This window comes from Ursus americanus, chromosome 23 (genome assembly GCF_024610735.1).
Source record: "Ursus americanus isolate L20-20 chromosome 23, mUrsAme1.1.p, whole genome shotgun sequence".
NCBI lineage: Eukaryota > Metazoa > Chordata > Mammalia > Carnivora > Ursidae > Ursus > Ursus americanus.
In genome coordinates this window covers 20,687,786-20,704,040 of record NC_142149.1, presented here as the reverse complement: position 1 = coordinate 20,704,040, position 16,255 = coordinate 20,687,786, and the positions used below count along the sequence as shown (strand labels likewise).

The window sequence follows — 16,255 nt, the reverse complement described above, 5'->3', positions numbered from 1 at the left end:
TCTAGCCTTTTCTCTTTCAAGTAAAACAGAGATAACCTTTTCCACTTGGACACTATGTTTTAAGGGGGTGAATTTTTTTTTTAAGATTTATTTATTTATTTGGGGGGGGCATGCATGCAGGGAGGGGCAGAGGAAGAGGGAGAGAGAAACCTCAGCAGACTCCTCGCTGAGCTCGGAGCCTGACAAGGGGCTCATTCTCAAGACCTTGAGATCATGACCTGAGTGGAAACCAAGAGTCAGACGCTTAACCAACTGTGCCACCCGGGGGCCCCAAGGGAGTGAAGTTTTCAGATTTGAGGGAAGGAGGGTACTTCACCCTGTGTCTTGTACCAAGCCAAGCATTTCGAACTGTGGTGAGCACTTGCTTTCGTGGAGAATGAAAATGCTGCTTGCATATGGAGAGCATCGATTCTCAAAAGGATGTCTTTGCTCCTCTTTCGGGCATACGGCAACATCTGGAGACATTTTGGTTGTCACAAAGGATGATGGGGGATGCTACTGGTGTCTAGTGGATAAACCTATGGATGCCGTTACAACTGATAAGGTTGTACAGGACAGCCACCCCCTGCCCAAGAATTATCCAACCTCAAATGTCTAGAGTGTCAAGGTTGATACATCCTACCTTAGAACCTGACATTGGATGTTATGTATTACAAAAGTTTCAGCAAACCCCTTGAATTAGGGTAAATCTGACCTGATTTTAATTCACTATAACATTCATTTCACCACCTTGATATTTTTTTTATTGTTCTTAAAATTGAGTTGCATAGAGTCATAGATCTGAGAATTGGAAAGTACCTTACGGATGACCAACTCCCCTGTTTTATAGATAAAGGAAAAATGAGGTCTAGAGATGGATACTTTTGGAAGAGTGACTTATCTAAGGTCACACTCTGAGTTTAGAGACAGCCTAGGACTGGGGCTCCGGTCTACCAGGCTAATGCAAAATAGAGCAACTGGCTAATGCATTATCAGTTTAATAAAAACTTCCCTACAGTTCAAGTGTGCCCAGAAGACAGAAATGCCACCGCTATCCTGTTTCCTATCTCACAGCTTCTGAAACATCAGATACTTGAAAAACGCTTATTGCAAATAATCTTGTCTTTTGGGAGTACAAGTGAATATTTATGTATTCATTCATTTATTTAAAAAAGGTTTTGTTTATTTATTTGAGAGAGAGAGAGTCACATGCAAGCAGAGGGGAAGAGGGAGAAACAGACTCTCTGCTGAGCAGGGAGCCCGATGCAAGGATTGATCCCAGGACTCGGGGAACATGACCTGAGCTGAAGGCAGATGCTTCACTCACTGAGCTACCCAAGCGCCCCTGAACATTGATTTAAAAAGGAAAACATTGTTATTCAAGTTTAAATGTATAAATTTTCTTAATAAAAATGTATAAAATCTTCTTAATTAAAACACAACTCCTTGATACTGAAGGAACTCCTAGCTGGATCTTCGAGAAGCCACTTCACCTAGATTAATTCTCTTAAGCTTTCAGACAGGAGTCCTGCCTTACCACCTACCTGGAGATAGAAACAAGTGATCTCATTCTGGAAAAGCGCCAGCCCAGTGTTTCTCTAACAGCGAGCTCATGTCGACATTTGCGGTGTCTTAGCTGATTCAGGAGCTGGAGTATTTTCAAAATAGGGGTTGACGGGTGCAGTTAATTTTGCTTCTAGATATTTTTCATGTATTAAATGAACACTCTCCGGTGTGAATTCGCACTTAAGAAGCCAAAGATCTCAACATTTTAAGAGCTTTTAAAAATAAATTTCATAGGGAATAGAATATTTTGGGGACCTTTTGTTGAGGTGAAATCATGAAATTACCTGAGGACCAATTGGATTTGGCGTCTACACCCAGGAGGAGACTGTTACCTACCAGGGCTCCTGCAGACGGGTTCTAGCTCCATGGCCTGAATATCCACTTTAGCTCATTCGTCTGAATCTTAGCCGGACTGGATGCGGGATCTGCTGAAGCAGTATTCGGCTCTGAAATGCTGTTATAAAACAGGGCCATTTATCAGGGAAGGGAAGTCGTCCTAATTTTCTGACCTTGACTGGATTTTTAGTTTACCTTGTCCTTGAACCTAATTTTAACATCCTGGTGATTCTGTTCAGTGAGGGCTTCACGGGGAGATCTCAGGTCATTGAGGAGCCCGGTTAGAGTAGCTTCAGGTATGACGACCGTCTCCACATGCCCGTCAGAGCCTGCAATTTCTGGCGGGACTTCAGTTTCCAGAATGGGAAACAACCGTCAAGGGATTGAACCATGATGGCATTAGAATTCACTTCGTTTATTAGAATTTTCCTTCACCTCCGGATGCCTGGGTGGCTCAGTTGGTTAAGCGTCTGCCTTCAGCTCAGGTCATGATCCTGGGGCCCTGGGGTCAAGTCCCACATTGAGCTCCTTGCACGGCAGGGAGGCTGCTTCTCCATCTGCCTTCCGTTCCCTCTGCTTTTGCTCCCTCTCTCTCTCTCTCTGACAAATAAATAAATACAATCTTTAAAAAAAAAGAATTTTCCTTAACCTCATCATTAGATTGGAATTGAAGACAAGAAATAAGAAAGAGGCAAGTTATACTTCAGCCTCTGGACACACACACACCTTCATGGCTCTTCATGAGATCAGCGAAGTCCTCTGCCAGGTTTCAATCTGCATTTCCAGATCAGTGTTGGAAGCAGTGAGGTCATCCTGGACTCTGCACTGGCCGTGGCTGTCAGTGGCCGCATTCTGGCACAGGGCTCGTTCAGAGCCAAACCTGAACAGTTTCAGGTGCTCTCAGTGGTTATTAAGTTTGTGTTAATACTCTATTCTGAACAGTCTTTTAAAGGACTGTTTCCAGAAATGCTAAGTTTCAGTTTAATATTTGTTGTAAATATAATTTGCTATTCACATTTCACATTTTGGGGGGAAGGGGGGTACAGCATATGAGATGCCAAAAGCTTTGAGGAAAGCCCTCTAGCATTTTTATTTCTTAGGACAAAGTCGCCACACTTTATTTCCCTCTTGCTCGTGAGGGCCTTGTACACACATGTAAAGAAGGGGGTTAAGGAGTCTTCAGAAACACGTAATGGTACTTTTTAGGAACCTTACTTAAGACATACCTAATTCATAAAAGTTCTTGCTTATAAACTAGGCAATGATTCTTTGTTTGAGCATGGAACCACAGGAATGTTTTTGTAAATAATGGCCTTCTCTAGTGTATTCAGCTAAAATATTTTTCTATCTTTAGGATTTCATTAATTTCTAAAAAGAACAGTACTCTTCTTGTCACTTTTGATTTCGGTATAAAAATAAGCCTGGTGTCCCCTATTGCTTCTCTCCATAGCTGATGTTTTCCATTGTGCTGTTGATGGTAGCCACACCTGACTTCTGTCTGAAGTCTTCAGCTGCTCATTTTACGATGTCAGTCTGGAGCGTGAAGCTGGTGGTGTTCGTGGTTGCATGTGATATATGGAAAAGCAGGACACACAAAAAAAACCGTTTGTTGCCCTCACATTCTGAACTTCTGTACACTGATATTTTAGCAAGGCCTGTGTCAGGGTCTTCACAGAAATTTTATATGTATGTGGTTCTTTAAGGACAAACACATTAAACAGTTGTCTAAATATATCTTTCCCGCATTTATCTCTTCTTTTGAGGATACAACTGCAGACTATTTACTTAGTTTAATTTTAAGTATTTTCAAAACATTTCTATAATTCCTTCCGGAACATGAAGTATAGACAAGTAAGAAAATTAGAAAAAAAAATTGAACATAGCTCAGAAGGATATTCTGTTGCTTGTTCAATTCCTTCATCTGGTTAAATTGAGGAAAATACGGTAATGGTGTCAGATGGTCTCCATCTTTTCCTATTTTGTCACTTTTCATAGCATTCTCTTGTCCAGCAGCAGCAAAATGTCTTACCTTGTTTCTAAGTTCCTCAATTATCTGGTGATACTTCTTTAGTCCTGTTTTACTTCTTGACCATTGCCCCAGGTCCAAATTTCTTATACCGTGCTTTGATTTCATGTTCAAGTGAATGGCTTGCCTGCTCCAGAGCGCCATCTTGTCCGGGCTGACTGCGAGAGGGTCATTGGGTTTCACATCGTATCCTTCTCATTATCAGAGGGCAGCCCGCTCTCACCTCCTCCCTGCCTGGCACCCCCAAAGTTGGTACAAAAAGCTCCACCTGAGGAGATGCCCCCCAACCCCCCGCCAACTAGGATTCTTCCTTTCCTGTGATCAGAATCTAATTGCCATAGACTAGATTTTTGGGCGAAGTGGGACAGGTTGGAAGGGTTTCAGTCCTGCAAAAACCAACCTCCAGGAGAGTATTAGGGAGTTATCAGTTAGTACCTCCTTTTCTAGTTGATAAAGTGGGTGTTTCCTCTCTGATACTATCACCTGAAAGATTTTCAGTGACATCTGTAACACTAAATTATCGTTTCGTTAATTGTTAAACTCCGTAGAGTGTCTTATTTATTTTAAAACACAGAACATGCCTTCAGGTATTTATTATCTCACACTGGAGAAGTGAAGCAGGTAACATTTGCAGGCTACCAGCCTACTTCAACTTGTATTTTCACTTATTGCATTTCTGTCCTCATGCATTTTGATGACTGTGCTTAAAACAATTTATTTTCCTTTGGAATTATATGATAAATATACCATCTTTTCAGATGAAGGTATCTGAAATCAATTTTAGGGATTTCTGGTAAAGTAACAGAAAGTGGTTGATTCTTACTCTATGTATCCTGTCTTAAATAAGAATAAAATGTAGGAAGAGAAAATGGTCAGATTCCTTTTAATATTCTTCTGTTATTTTTTTCTTGCTTTTGCCAATTGTAAGAAAATAAAATTTTAAGTGTTAAATTTTTCTCAAAGCCTGCTTTGGGCTTTTTTTTTTTTAAGATTTTATTTATTTATTTGAGAGAGAGAGTGAGTGAGAGAGAGCATAAGCTGGGAGAAGAGGCAGAGGGAGAGGGAGAAGCAGACTCCCTGCTGTGCAGGAAGGTGGATGTGGGGATGTGGGGCTCGATCCCAGCACTCTGGGATCATGACCGGAGCCAGAGGCAGATGCTTAACTGACTGAGCCACCCCGGCGTCCCATGGTTTGGGTTTTTGAAATGATTAATAATATCTAACTGTATATTCTTATTTTATGAAAGCGCAGGACCCCCAAGAAAGTTAAAGAGAAAAGGAGGAACTGATACACTATAATGTTTCGATTTACTATTAAATAGCAATGGTTTAAGTTTCTCCAGGTTCTTGTAAACCTCAGCTGTGGCTGCCCCTTGCTCCTTCTGTGGGTAAATTCAACATATACAGATTTTGAATCACAGCAGATTACCTAACCTTGGAGATTATAAGCATAGCATACCCTACTTCCTCTCTCCAGGTGCCTTTTTATAATGGGAAGCCCCTCCCCCCATGATGTCCATATTATAAAACACGTTCTTCTTCATTATGTGTATTGTCAGAGGCAGTGAAATAAATCTATCATCTATCTGTCTATCATCTTTAACTAAAGCAGTTGCACTAGAAGGACGATATTTTTTGGTAAATAAATTCCATGTCACTTGATGTTCTTTCTCCGCATGGCTTTTGCTTCATTTTACTTAAAGGGACTCTGAGTCTATTCCTATGTCTTCAAACACCAAGTAAACATTTCTTAAAACTTTTGTTAACATTGAAACAATTGAACACAGAATAAAATATTCAAATGGCTTATTTAGGAAACATTTACGTCAAGCTGATATCTGCGATGGGCGGGTGGGGGGCTGAGGTGTGATACAGCTTGCATTTTCGATTTTGTTGCATTTTTTTCTAAGTGATACAAACATATTGAATATGTTGGATGAGAGAATCAAAAATATATTTAAAAAACTTTCAAGGTAAAATGATGACCCCAAATGGGTAAGAGTTTGTAAAGCAAATAGAATAATAAAAGGAAGTTCCAGGAGTTAAAAAGAAAGGGGGACTAAAACATCAGTGGAAGGATAAAGTGTCTCTGTGAAAGTTCCACCCCAACAATTGTGAACATGCTGTGGCCGCTGAAGTTAGACTATATCAAAAGATTTACAGAAGCCCAGGGGCCATTTTCCCACTGCTCTTGATCTTTGTGTTTAATTCTGGGTGCCATCGTTTAAGAGGACTAATTAATTGCAAATATGTCTGTAATATCCAACATGTGTGGTCTAGTTAATGAAGAATATGGAAACAATGTCAGAGGAGGCATGGCTCAAGAAATTGGGAATTTTGTTTAGAAAAGAAAAGACCCATGGCCATTTAAAAATAGCTCCAAAGGCCTGAACCAGGATCAAATTGCTGAACAGAGAAACAGATCGGGCTCCATGTAAGGAAACCACTTTTAACTTTACACCTGTTCTTACATCGAATGATCTGCCTTCCCAAGTCATGACTTTGCAAGCTCTGGGTATCTTCAACCAGAGACTGGAGGCTTAGAATAATCTTTCAGGAAGAATTTCTATTCTGGGTGGGAGATTAGAATAAAAGTCACCAGTCAACTTCTTATTTATTATTATTTTTAAAGATTTACTTATTTATTTGTTTTAGAGAGAGGGAGTACACAAGCGGGGAGGAACAGAGGGAAAAGAAGAGAGAATCTCAAGCAGACTCCACAGTGAGCATGGAGCCCGAGGGGGGGGGCTCGATCTCATGACCCCAAGAACACGACCCTAGCTGAAACCAAGAGTTGGGTGCCTAACCGAGTGTAGGGTGGACAGCCACATGCAGAAGAATGAAACTGGACCACTTTCTTACGCCATACACAAAAAAACCTCAAAATGGATGAAAGACCTAAATGTGAGGTAGGAATCCACCAAAATCCTAGAAAAGAACACAGGCAACAACCTCTTTGACCTCAGCCACAGTGACTTCTGGCTAGACACGTCTCCAAAGGCAAGGGAAACAAAGGCAAAAATGAACTGTTGGGACTGAATCAAGATAAAAAGCTTCGCACAGCAAAGGAGACAGTTGACAAAACCAAAAGACAACCAACAGAATGGGAGAACATATTTGCCAATGTCTTATCAGATAAAGGGCTAGTATCCAAAATCTGTAAAGAACTTATCAAACTCAACATGCAAAGAACAAAAAAATCCAGTCAAGAAATGGGCAGAAGTCATGAACAGTTATTTCTCCAGAGAAGACATCCAAATGGCCAATAGACACATGAAAAAATATTCAACATCACTCGGCATCGGGGAAATAGAAATCAAAACCACAATGAGATACCACCTCACACCAGTCAGAATGGCTAAAATTAACAAGGCAGGAAACAACAAATGTTGGCAAGGATGTGGAGAAAGGGGAACCCTCTTACACTGCTGGTGGGAATGCAAGCTGGTGTAGCCACTCGGGAAAACAGTATGGAGGTTCCTCAAAAAGTTGAAAATAGAGCTCCCCTACAACCCAGCATTTGGACTACTAGGTATTTACCCCAAAGATACACATATAGTGATCTGAAGGGGCACTTGCACCCCAATGTTTATAGCAGCAATGTCCACAATAGCCAAACTATGGAAAGAGCCCAGAAGTCCATCGACAGATGAATGGATAAAGAAGATGTGGTATATATACACAATGGAATATTACTCAGCCATCAAAAAATGAAATCTTGCCATTTTCAACAACATGGATGGAACTAGAGGGTATTAGGCTAAGCAAAATAAGTCAATCAGAGAAAGACAGCTATCATATGATTTCACTCATATGTGGAATTTTAAGAAACAAAACAGAGGAGCATAGAAGAAGGGAGGGAAAAATAAAACAAGATGAAATCAGAGAGGGAGACAAGCCATAAGAGACTCTTAACCATAGGAAACAAACTGAGGGTTGCTGGAGGGGAGGGTGGGCAGGAGGATGGGGTAACTTGGGGGACGGGCATTAAGGGGGGCACATGATGCAATGAGCCCTGGGTGTTATATACAACTGATGAGTCACTGAACTCTACCTCTGAAACTAATGCTACAATGTATGTTCATTAATTGAATTAAAATAAAATAATAAAGTTAAAAAAAAGCAAAATAAAATGAAATAAAATAAAACTCTGTAGGGGTGCCTGGCTGGCTTAGTTGGTAGAGCATGTGACGCTTGATCTTGGGTTGTAAGTTCGAGTCCCATGTTGGGTGTAGAGATTACTTAAAAATAAAATCTTAGGGGCGCCTGGGTGGCACAACGGTTAAGCGTCTGCCTTCGGCTCAGGGCGTGATCCTGGTGTTATGGGATCGAGCCCCACATCAGGCTCCTCTGCTATGAGCCTGCTTCTTCCTCTCCCACTCCCCCTGCTTGTGTTCCCTCTCTCACTGACTGTCTCTATCTCTGTCGAATAAATAAGTAAAATCTTTAAAAAAAAAAAATCTTAAATATAAAAGTTTGAAAAAATTGTGATTTTTTAAATGTTGTTATTATAGATATCACAAGCATGAATACTGGATCTTCATGGAAACTTTTGGGCATGGAACACTCAGTGGGGAGAGCACAGTTACCTTCTCTTGTAACGGTGCCACAAAGCCATTGTTTGCATAAAAACCATCATGGAGACTTAAGAACCTGACTTCTTGGTCTTAGGCAAACTTATATAAAATCATTCGGAGTAATTTATTTTACAGCTGGCTGCAAGCAATGAGTCAACCTAAAAGCAGTGCATGTTTCTAAGGTTAGGGTGTTAGAATGAATTGACAGAGGTTGGGATGTTGTGAAACACTCCCCACCTCTACAGTGTCAGTAAGAAGCAAGCTGGGGCCATGTGATGCAGTCCTATTGCAGTTTTAATGAGCTCCTATATGGTTTCATGTTCCTTGTGATTTGGTTAATGAAATAAACATCCCCCCCAACTCCCCAGGAATCCATGTACTTGATGCATGATAGATCAGTGATGCATTCTGGGCTTGTCATCTATATGCCATTTAAATGCTAATATAAAAACAATTGGTTGAAGTGTTATCACAGTGTTTGCTCCTTTCCACCTTACTATTTCATATTGCCATTGATATTACCAATGAGTAAATTGTTTTTAAAAGAACTTGACCAATATTTTTCAAGTGTCCCATTTGAGCCACTGATAATTTTTTGAAGTGAATTACATGCAGTAGTATTTGGTTAATGGAGGAGGTAATTTGAAAATATTACTTGAGCTACATTCTGGCTCATTTATACTCATCACTTTGTCTTCTCTTATAGGTCTTTTGAACAGCATCTAATTCCATGAAGTCATTAAGCAAGTTTAGGCTATTTTCCATAGAGTCTCAAATCCTTTGGCTGTTCCTCTTCTCTGCCTACTACAAACCTTGTTTCTTGCTTCTAATCTTTGTGAGGATGGGTACCATGTCCATTCTTGCCCATTGTCCCTTGAGGTCAGAATGACAAGAACAGCCACACGAATCTCTGAATCAGAAGTCAACGGGTGAAAATCCATATGCAAGTAGGCACTGGCTCTTCCACTCTCATTTAAAAGTTGATGGGTTGCTGAACTTTCAAGTTCCAGAATAAAACATATGCAGTTTCATGGCATGTGGTTTTGAAGTGATCTTAGAGCAGGTCATAATGTGCGAACACCTTATCCTTAACATTTCATTCAGTACTCTAAGTAAATTTCAGGATCCAAAATGGTTCAGTAATTTCAGCTGTAAAATTGAAATGCTTGAAACATACGCTACTGCATCTCAGTATGTTCTGGCTTTTTCCACAAATGATCATTTAGTACAAATGCAGCATCTTAACACATGCCAAGGAAACCCAGAATGAGGGTTTTCACCTAAAGATGATTTTCAGAGTAGCTGCATATTGTTGCTTTGGCATGAGGATAATACCAGTCATCAATGTAGGTGCCAGGTGGTACAGGACTAGAAGACTACATCTGGGAAGACTCACAGAGCAAGGCTTCCCTGATGTGGCCGTGATGACCCAGGGGGCTGGAACCTGCACACAGCTGGTTTCCATTTGTGTCCCCCCACCATTAATCCAGCCTAGATCAGCTGGTTCATATTTCCGAACTTTTCAGTAGAGGAAAAATATCCAAGGTTTAATTTACTGTAATGGCTTGATGGGAAACATATGTTTGACTTAAGACAACGTTGCTCTTTTTGAGTAGTGGTTTTGTGCTTAGCTATTAACTCTGTTCTGCGGGGGTCTGTTACAGCCGAAGTCAGTGTGCTCGCAGGTTCGTGTTTAGGTTTTATTCAATATGCGTAGCAAATGAAAAACTACATTTCCTGGGTTGTTTTTGATTATTAAAATTTGATACTCGTATACAGTTCTTATTGATTTTTTTAAATGTTTTTTTATTATATTATGTTAGTCACCATACAGTACCTCCCTGGTTTCTGATGCAAAGTCTTATTGATTTTTTATTTGAAGTTACAATTGGCATAAATTATGTTCAGGTTTATCCTTTGTGATTTTAAATTAGGCTTTTTGTGCCAAGTCTCAAGTTCTTTTCTTGAGGAGTGGCTTGTGGGGTTGATTTTCTAATTTGTGATCTGGTCCTATTAAATTCCTTGAATGGGAAAGTCCTTACCCGGCTTGGCTTTGTCCTGTGTCTAGTTCTTCCTGGGACTGACCCTCTGCCACCCCCCACCCTACTTTAACGGGCTTCATTATCCCACGCAAGACAAGATGGAGCCAAGTGGATGACTCAGGGGTAAAAACTTCAGCAATGGAGAGTGGGAAAAGGAAACACCACCTTGGCAAAGTGACAGTTTTCGGCTAGAGTTATGGCTAGATTTCGTAAGGGTACAAGTATCTGAGATCTTTTCTCTTTGGGGCTTTCAAGGTTTTCAGAAATCTGGTGCTCTATCACATATCCCATCTTCTTTCCCACGACTTTTTTTTTGGGATGCTAAGGTCTAATTTCAGCTATCACTGAGTTCCAGTGAGATGTTGCTAGAAATGCCCACATACCAAATGGCTACTGTTTTGATTTTTATGAAGAGGGGACTATGTTAATAACGAATTAATATTAGTAACATAACAATGAAGTGAGATCATGACTGATAGCTTTATTTCTAGGTACAATATTGAATTTCTTTAAAAATTTCAGGAAGCATTTAGTTAACTTGCAAAAGTAAGTTTATTGAAGCATGAAAATGATTAGAGCAAGATTGTCATTTTTCAACTTTTTCAAGAGCATTCTAGTCAGAAAAAAAAGAGGATGCAGAAAAATTGCTTGGTCATCTATTTCTGGATGAAAACTCTTTCCTGAAGTTATCCAGAAAGATGGTGAGATTGACATGATTTCTTCATTTGTGTCCTTCCGGTTTTTCTCCAAAAGACACTCTTGCTGATCTGGAAATTGCTTATTTAACTCTCACCTCAGACACGTTGCTGACTTGAGATGAGATGACTCTGCCACCCACCACCTCCTCCACAATGGTCTTAGTCACTCTGGTCTTGTTTGGATCTGAAAATCACAGAATCACAGCGTCAGTCTGGAAACGATCACAGAAATCCAAGTGCATTCTTTAAGTAAGTTCTCTCCAGGTTAAGATTCTGTCAACAGTAGTATACGCTTTTGATTAGACAAGAGAAGCATGCCTTTGCTTTTACATTATAAAATGATCACGAACATGCGGGAAACGTTTACCTCTTCCTTGGCCGGAACAGCTTCCAGATCTTGAGTCCCCAGATGTGGACAAATCCCTAGATCCCATGTTTCTGGATCCTGAATTTCTGGATCCGGAGCTTCTACAATCAGATCCTCCAAAACCAGAACCACTAGAGGAAAAAATAATTGTTTTCCTTTGTTGTTTGCCAAGATGGGAGAAACCCTCCACTCAGGGGGCTCTCCATGATGAATAATTGTCTTTTGATTGGTCTGTGGAGGAGGCGGAGGAGGGCCCTTCTTCTTATTTTAAGTTGGGTGTGGAGCCCAACACAGGGCTTGAATTCACACCCCTGAGATCAAGATCTGAGCTGAAATCAAGAGTTGGACGCTTAACCAACTGAGCCACCCAGGTGCCCCGCTGTGACTTTTTAACCAAGTCCAAGACTTTTTAAACCAAGCCCAGCCCCTAGACCCCTTTTGGTTTCATAGCAAAAGTACACAGGCGCCCCCACTGTGACTCTTTAACCAAAACCCAGACTTTTTAAACCAAGCCCAGCCCCTAGACCCCTTTTTGGTTTCATAACGTAAGTACACCAAGGAACGCACTGAGTGGGTTCACGACTTTCACGTACCCTCCCTCTCCATCGAGCAGGCGGCGGTACGTCTCGATCTCCATCTCTAGGCGGGTCTTGATGTCCAACAGTTGCTCATACTCTGCGTTCTGGCACTCGGTCTCGCCCCGGATCTGGCAGATCTGTTCCTCCAGGCTGCTGATCTGCATCTGGATTTCTGACAGCTGAGCCACGTAGCCACCTTCTGTGTCAGCCAGGGTTGCTTCCAGGGAGCTTTTCTAAGAGAACAAGCAAATTAAAGCTTCATGATGAAAAATTCGTTTTTTTATAAGGTGCTAAGAGAAGGACACCTTCAAGTTACAAGCTGTGTTGTTCTATCATTGGTTCCTTAGTTTTTCTTGGCATAACTTTTTCTTTAAGCTAAATCTTCTATGGGAGTATATTATCTTTAACTGCAATGTTTTATGCTTTCTACAACCCCAGGCGAGTTCTCCTAATGCTGCTTTTATTATGTGCCAAGTGGAACATCTTGGCAAAGAAAGAAAATGGGATCGCTTGACTCCCTGTTGGAGATGTTGCAAACCTCTTTGCACTTACCATGGCCATTTGGGACTGAAGCTCAATTTCCAGGGCTTGCAGGGTACGTTTCAATTCTGTTATCTCATTCTTGGCAGAACTGGCTGCCCCAGCGTCCGTAGAAATTTGTGCTTGCAGTGACGCACTCTAGAGAAAAAGAAAATGCAGTCACTGCAGGCTGAAGAAATGAGAGGTCGTGGCTTGCGTGTGAACGCCGGCTCAGGCATCCAGCAGGGATAATCTACCTGTTTGTTGAACTGCTCCTCGGCCTCGCGGCGATTTTGCTCAGCCAGCTCCTCATACTGTGCCCTCATGTCATTCAGTAACTTGGTCAGGTCAGTTCCTGGGGCAGCGTTCATTTCCACGGTCACGTCCCCTCCGGAGCTTCCTTGCATACTCTTCATTTCCTAGCGTGAAGAGAAAAGGACCACAGTATAACAACAGAAAAGCAAAGTCTTCCTAAAATGTGCCCAGCCAACAAAAAATTGAAACTAGGACACTGAAGGCTACCCTCGCTTCCCACTAAATTCAGATGTAATTTGCTCATGACTACTCTTGATCATAGGAGTTGGAAATCCATTTAGATGAAACTTATTTTATTTTTACAGAATGGATGTGGGGGAAAATAGGTAGGCCAAAGTCATTTAATGACGTGGAAGGTGTTCCTACCTCCTCGTGGTTCTTCTTCAGGTAGGCCAGCTCCTCGCTGAGGCTCTCAATCTGCATCTCCAGGTCAGAGCGTGTCATGGTCAGGTCATCCAGAACTTTCCGCAGGCCATTGATGTCAGCCTCCACGGCTTGCCGAAGATACAGCTCATTCTCATACCTGGAAAGGACAGCAGTAGGACAGGATAGAGCACTTCAGAGTCCATCCATTCTTACATATTCAAGAAAAAGATTTTTCCTCTGAGCTGTTTGTTTATGTAATCTCTACACCCAACATGGGGCTTGAACTCACGACCCTGACCAGCCAACATCAAGAGCCCCTTGCCTCTCTGACTGAGCCAGCCAGGCGCCCCCCTCTGAGCTATTTGATAAACGAAGGCTACTGAGTTTTCTCTTAGGAACTTCTCCCCTGGAAAGAAAATTATGAACCAAAGATTAATTCTATTGACAGCTAAGATTTTTAGAACAAAAATTTCATCTTACTTTCCCTCTTTTTTTGTTTCTTTTTTGGAGTGGAGTGATGGATTTTAAAATTTACCCTTGGAATGTTTGTAGATTTAGGTCTTGCTCCCCTAAAAGGTATTTTCTTTAAATTTAGAATAAATGAAACAGACAGATTGCATTTTATTTTCCCCCAGAACATTTGTTTGCAAGTCTTTGCTTTTCTTACTTCAGTCTGAAGTCATCAGCGGCCAATCTGGCATTGTCGATCTGCAAAACGATCCCAGCGTTTTCCATAGTGGCAGTAATGATCTAGAAAAGGCAATAATGGTGAATGAATCATGGATGCTTTTTACCTGTGTCTGCATGCCCACCTCTGAGGGTAGATGTCCTTCGAGTTGCCTTTCAAGGCAAATTGTTTTGAAAACTTGCTTAGTAACGACATCTTTATTGATAATCGGGTATAGCTGGACTACATCTTTCTGCAAAAAGGTGACAGTTTGCACATTTACTGGAGTAGGCATGGAACATTGTTTTATAGAGTACAACCCTCTGCTTATTTCTGCTGCTTTGGAGAATCAGTCATTCTAGAAGTTCTTTCAGAAAATAGTACAAAAAATGCATTTTACTTCTAAAAAGTCTTTAAAACAATACTTCCCATACAACAGTGGCTAAACATGTCAGATTCTGCCACAAGCTCCTACAATATTTGCACCCGATTTTCTAGGAAGAAAAACAGTTGTGAAGATGATTTAAATCTAGCCAAGACACCAATCTATGTCAACCTGCCAGAATTAATCATGAAAATATTAGATTAAGCTGGTGTTGACTCATTGCCACCATTCTTATATGTATGTGTTAATTAGCTGTCTCCCATTATATCAATTTTGCTCTTATGTAGAAATACTCCAATCTGAGATGCAAACAGATAATTAGCGTGGTTGGATGTCATATTCAGTGCGGTCGTAGTTAAAACACACCAAGTCCCTTTGTACATATACAACAAGTAAATATGTCTTTAAATAATTCCTTGACTTGAAATCTTCATTATGGCATATGATCTGAATAAAAGCAAAAGATACAGAAATAATAGAAACTCAGTAATGGATAGTGTCTCACCTGACCCCGGAGATCTTCAATTATTGGATAGTATTTGCTGTAATCTTTTCCAGATCCACCATCTCCACTCCCAGGCCCAAATTTCTCATACCACTCCCTGATTTTGTTCTCCAGGTCAGTGTTGGCCTCCTCCAGGGCTCTGACCTTGTCTAGGTAACTGGCCAGACGGTCATTGAGCTTTTGCATGGTTTGCTTTTCACCTCCGGAGAAAAGCCCCCCATCACCAGCACCACCTCCCATCCCACCCCCCAGTACACCCCCCATACCACTACCATAGCTGTAGAAGCCTCCACTAGCACCCCCACCAAAGCCAGACCCCCCACCAAAGCCAGACCCCCCACCAAAGCCAGACCCCCCACCAAAGCCAGAACCCCCTCCAAAGCCAGAACCCCCTCCAAAGCCAGAACCCCCTCCAAAGCCAGCCCCAGAGCCTAGAGTTCCTCCCAAACCACCCCCTACTGAGCAGCTACCAAAACCTCCTCCAAAGCTGCCCCCAAAGCCACCGCTTGATCCCCCGCTCAGGCCCCAGCCGCCGCTTCCTCCTCGGAAGCCCCGGGTAGAGCCACCCCCCAGACCGCATCTGCTTCCACTGCTGAAGCTGCTCCCCCCAGCAGACCCCCTAACCAAGCCACTGCCTCCAGTCCTGGAAGAGGAGACCCGAGATGAGCAAGACATGGTGCTCCTGCCGAAGTTCAGCTTGTCCGGGTGAAGAGGAGAGGTGACGGTGAGGAACGTATTTGCCAGCTCCCTTTTGGCCCTTATATACACACTTGCAGGGTGTTCCTTTTCTGTGTCACTTCTTAATCCCTATGATAGTTTTGCTAATCTGGAACTGGATAATTTCTTTTTGGTGAACCCACTCTACTGGCTCTTTTTCTGAAGCTAGGTCAGAACCTCGGGGCATTTACTCTGTCAGGAAAAAAAATAAGGTGGAGCAAAGCAAAAACGTTTTTCCCCCCAGAATTATAGTTGTAATCTTTCAGAGGTTTCGATGACTTATAATTCTTTCCTGAAGGAGTAATTCTATTCATTTTGCTTCATGATTTCCCAATTGAAGAACACATCCCCAGATTAGCCAATGCAATTAAAATACTTAATAGGATGAGAATGGAAATTTCCCGTCAAACTCATAACTTTTGTTCATATTATCCGCTTAAAGTTGAAATTAGCTTTAGCACCAGCGTTAGTTTTAGATTTACTTAACTATCCTTCTCGATGATTATTTCAATCAGCATATTTCTAAGGGGACGTTTGTGTTGAATTTTCCCTTGTATTCTGAGATCAGATTAGGTATTTTCACTGTTGAGAAGAAAAAGTTAAATACAATAG

The 16,255-nt window shown here is 41.5% G+C and overlaps 1 protein-coding gene and 1 long non-coding RNA gene across 2 annotated transcripts in view; one reads left to right on the top strand and one right to left on the bottom strand.

The window, feature by feature from the left end:
- LOC123781930 (uncharacterized) overlaps nt 1-9,553 on the top strand; it is a 37,987-nt gene extending 28,434 nt beyond the window's left edge. Inside the window, exon 6 of the long non-coding RNA XR_006776835.2 lies at nt 9,191-9,553. This is a non-coding gene — a long non-coding RNA (uncharacterized LOC123781930). The remainder of the gene's footprint in view (nt 1-9,190) is intronic.
- A 1,519-nt stretch (nt 9,554-11,072) lies between these two features.
- On the bottom strand, nt 11,073-15,601 carry KRT24 (keratin 24). Its single transcript, XM_045781651.2, has 8 exons — nt 14,927-15,601; nt 14,037-14,119; nt 13,370-13,526; nt 12,946-13,107; nt 12,722-12,847; nt 12,185-12,402; nt 11,592-11,722; nt 11,073-11,408 (listed from the first exon to the last, which is right to left on the bottom strand). Exons 1-8 carry the CDS (start codon nt 15,599-15,601, stop codon nt 11,305-11,307), a joined length of 1,656 nt encoding a protein of 551 aa, XP_045637607.1. The 3' UTR covers nt 11,073-11,304.
- Nucleotides 15,602-16,255: the final 654 nt, after the last annotated feature.

Coding starts and splice junctions, on each gene's coding strand:
- KRT24 (XM_045781651.2), bottom strand. CDS start 15,601: ATGTCTTGCTCATCTCGGGTCTCCTCTTCCAGGACTGGAGGCAGTGGC. Junction 12,848..12,945: donor AGGAGCAGTTCAACAAACAG/GTAGATTATCCC, acceptor CTTTTTCTCTAG/AGTGCGTCACTGCAAGCACA. Junction 12,403..12,721: donor TTCAGTCCCAAATGGCCATG/GTAAGTGCAAAG, acceptor TTGTTCTCTTAG/AAAAGCTCCCTGGAAGCAAC.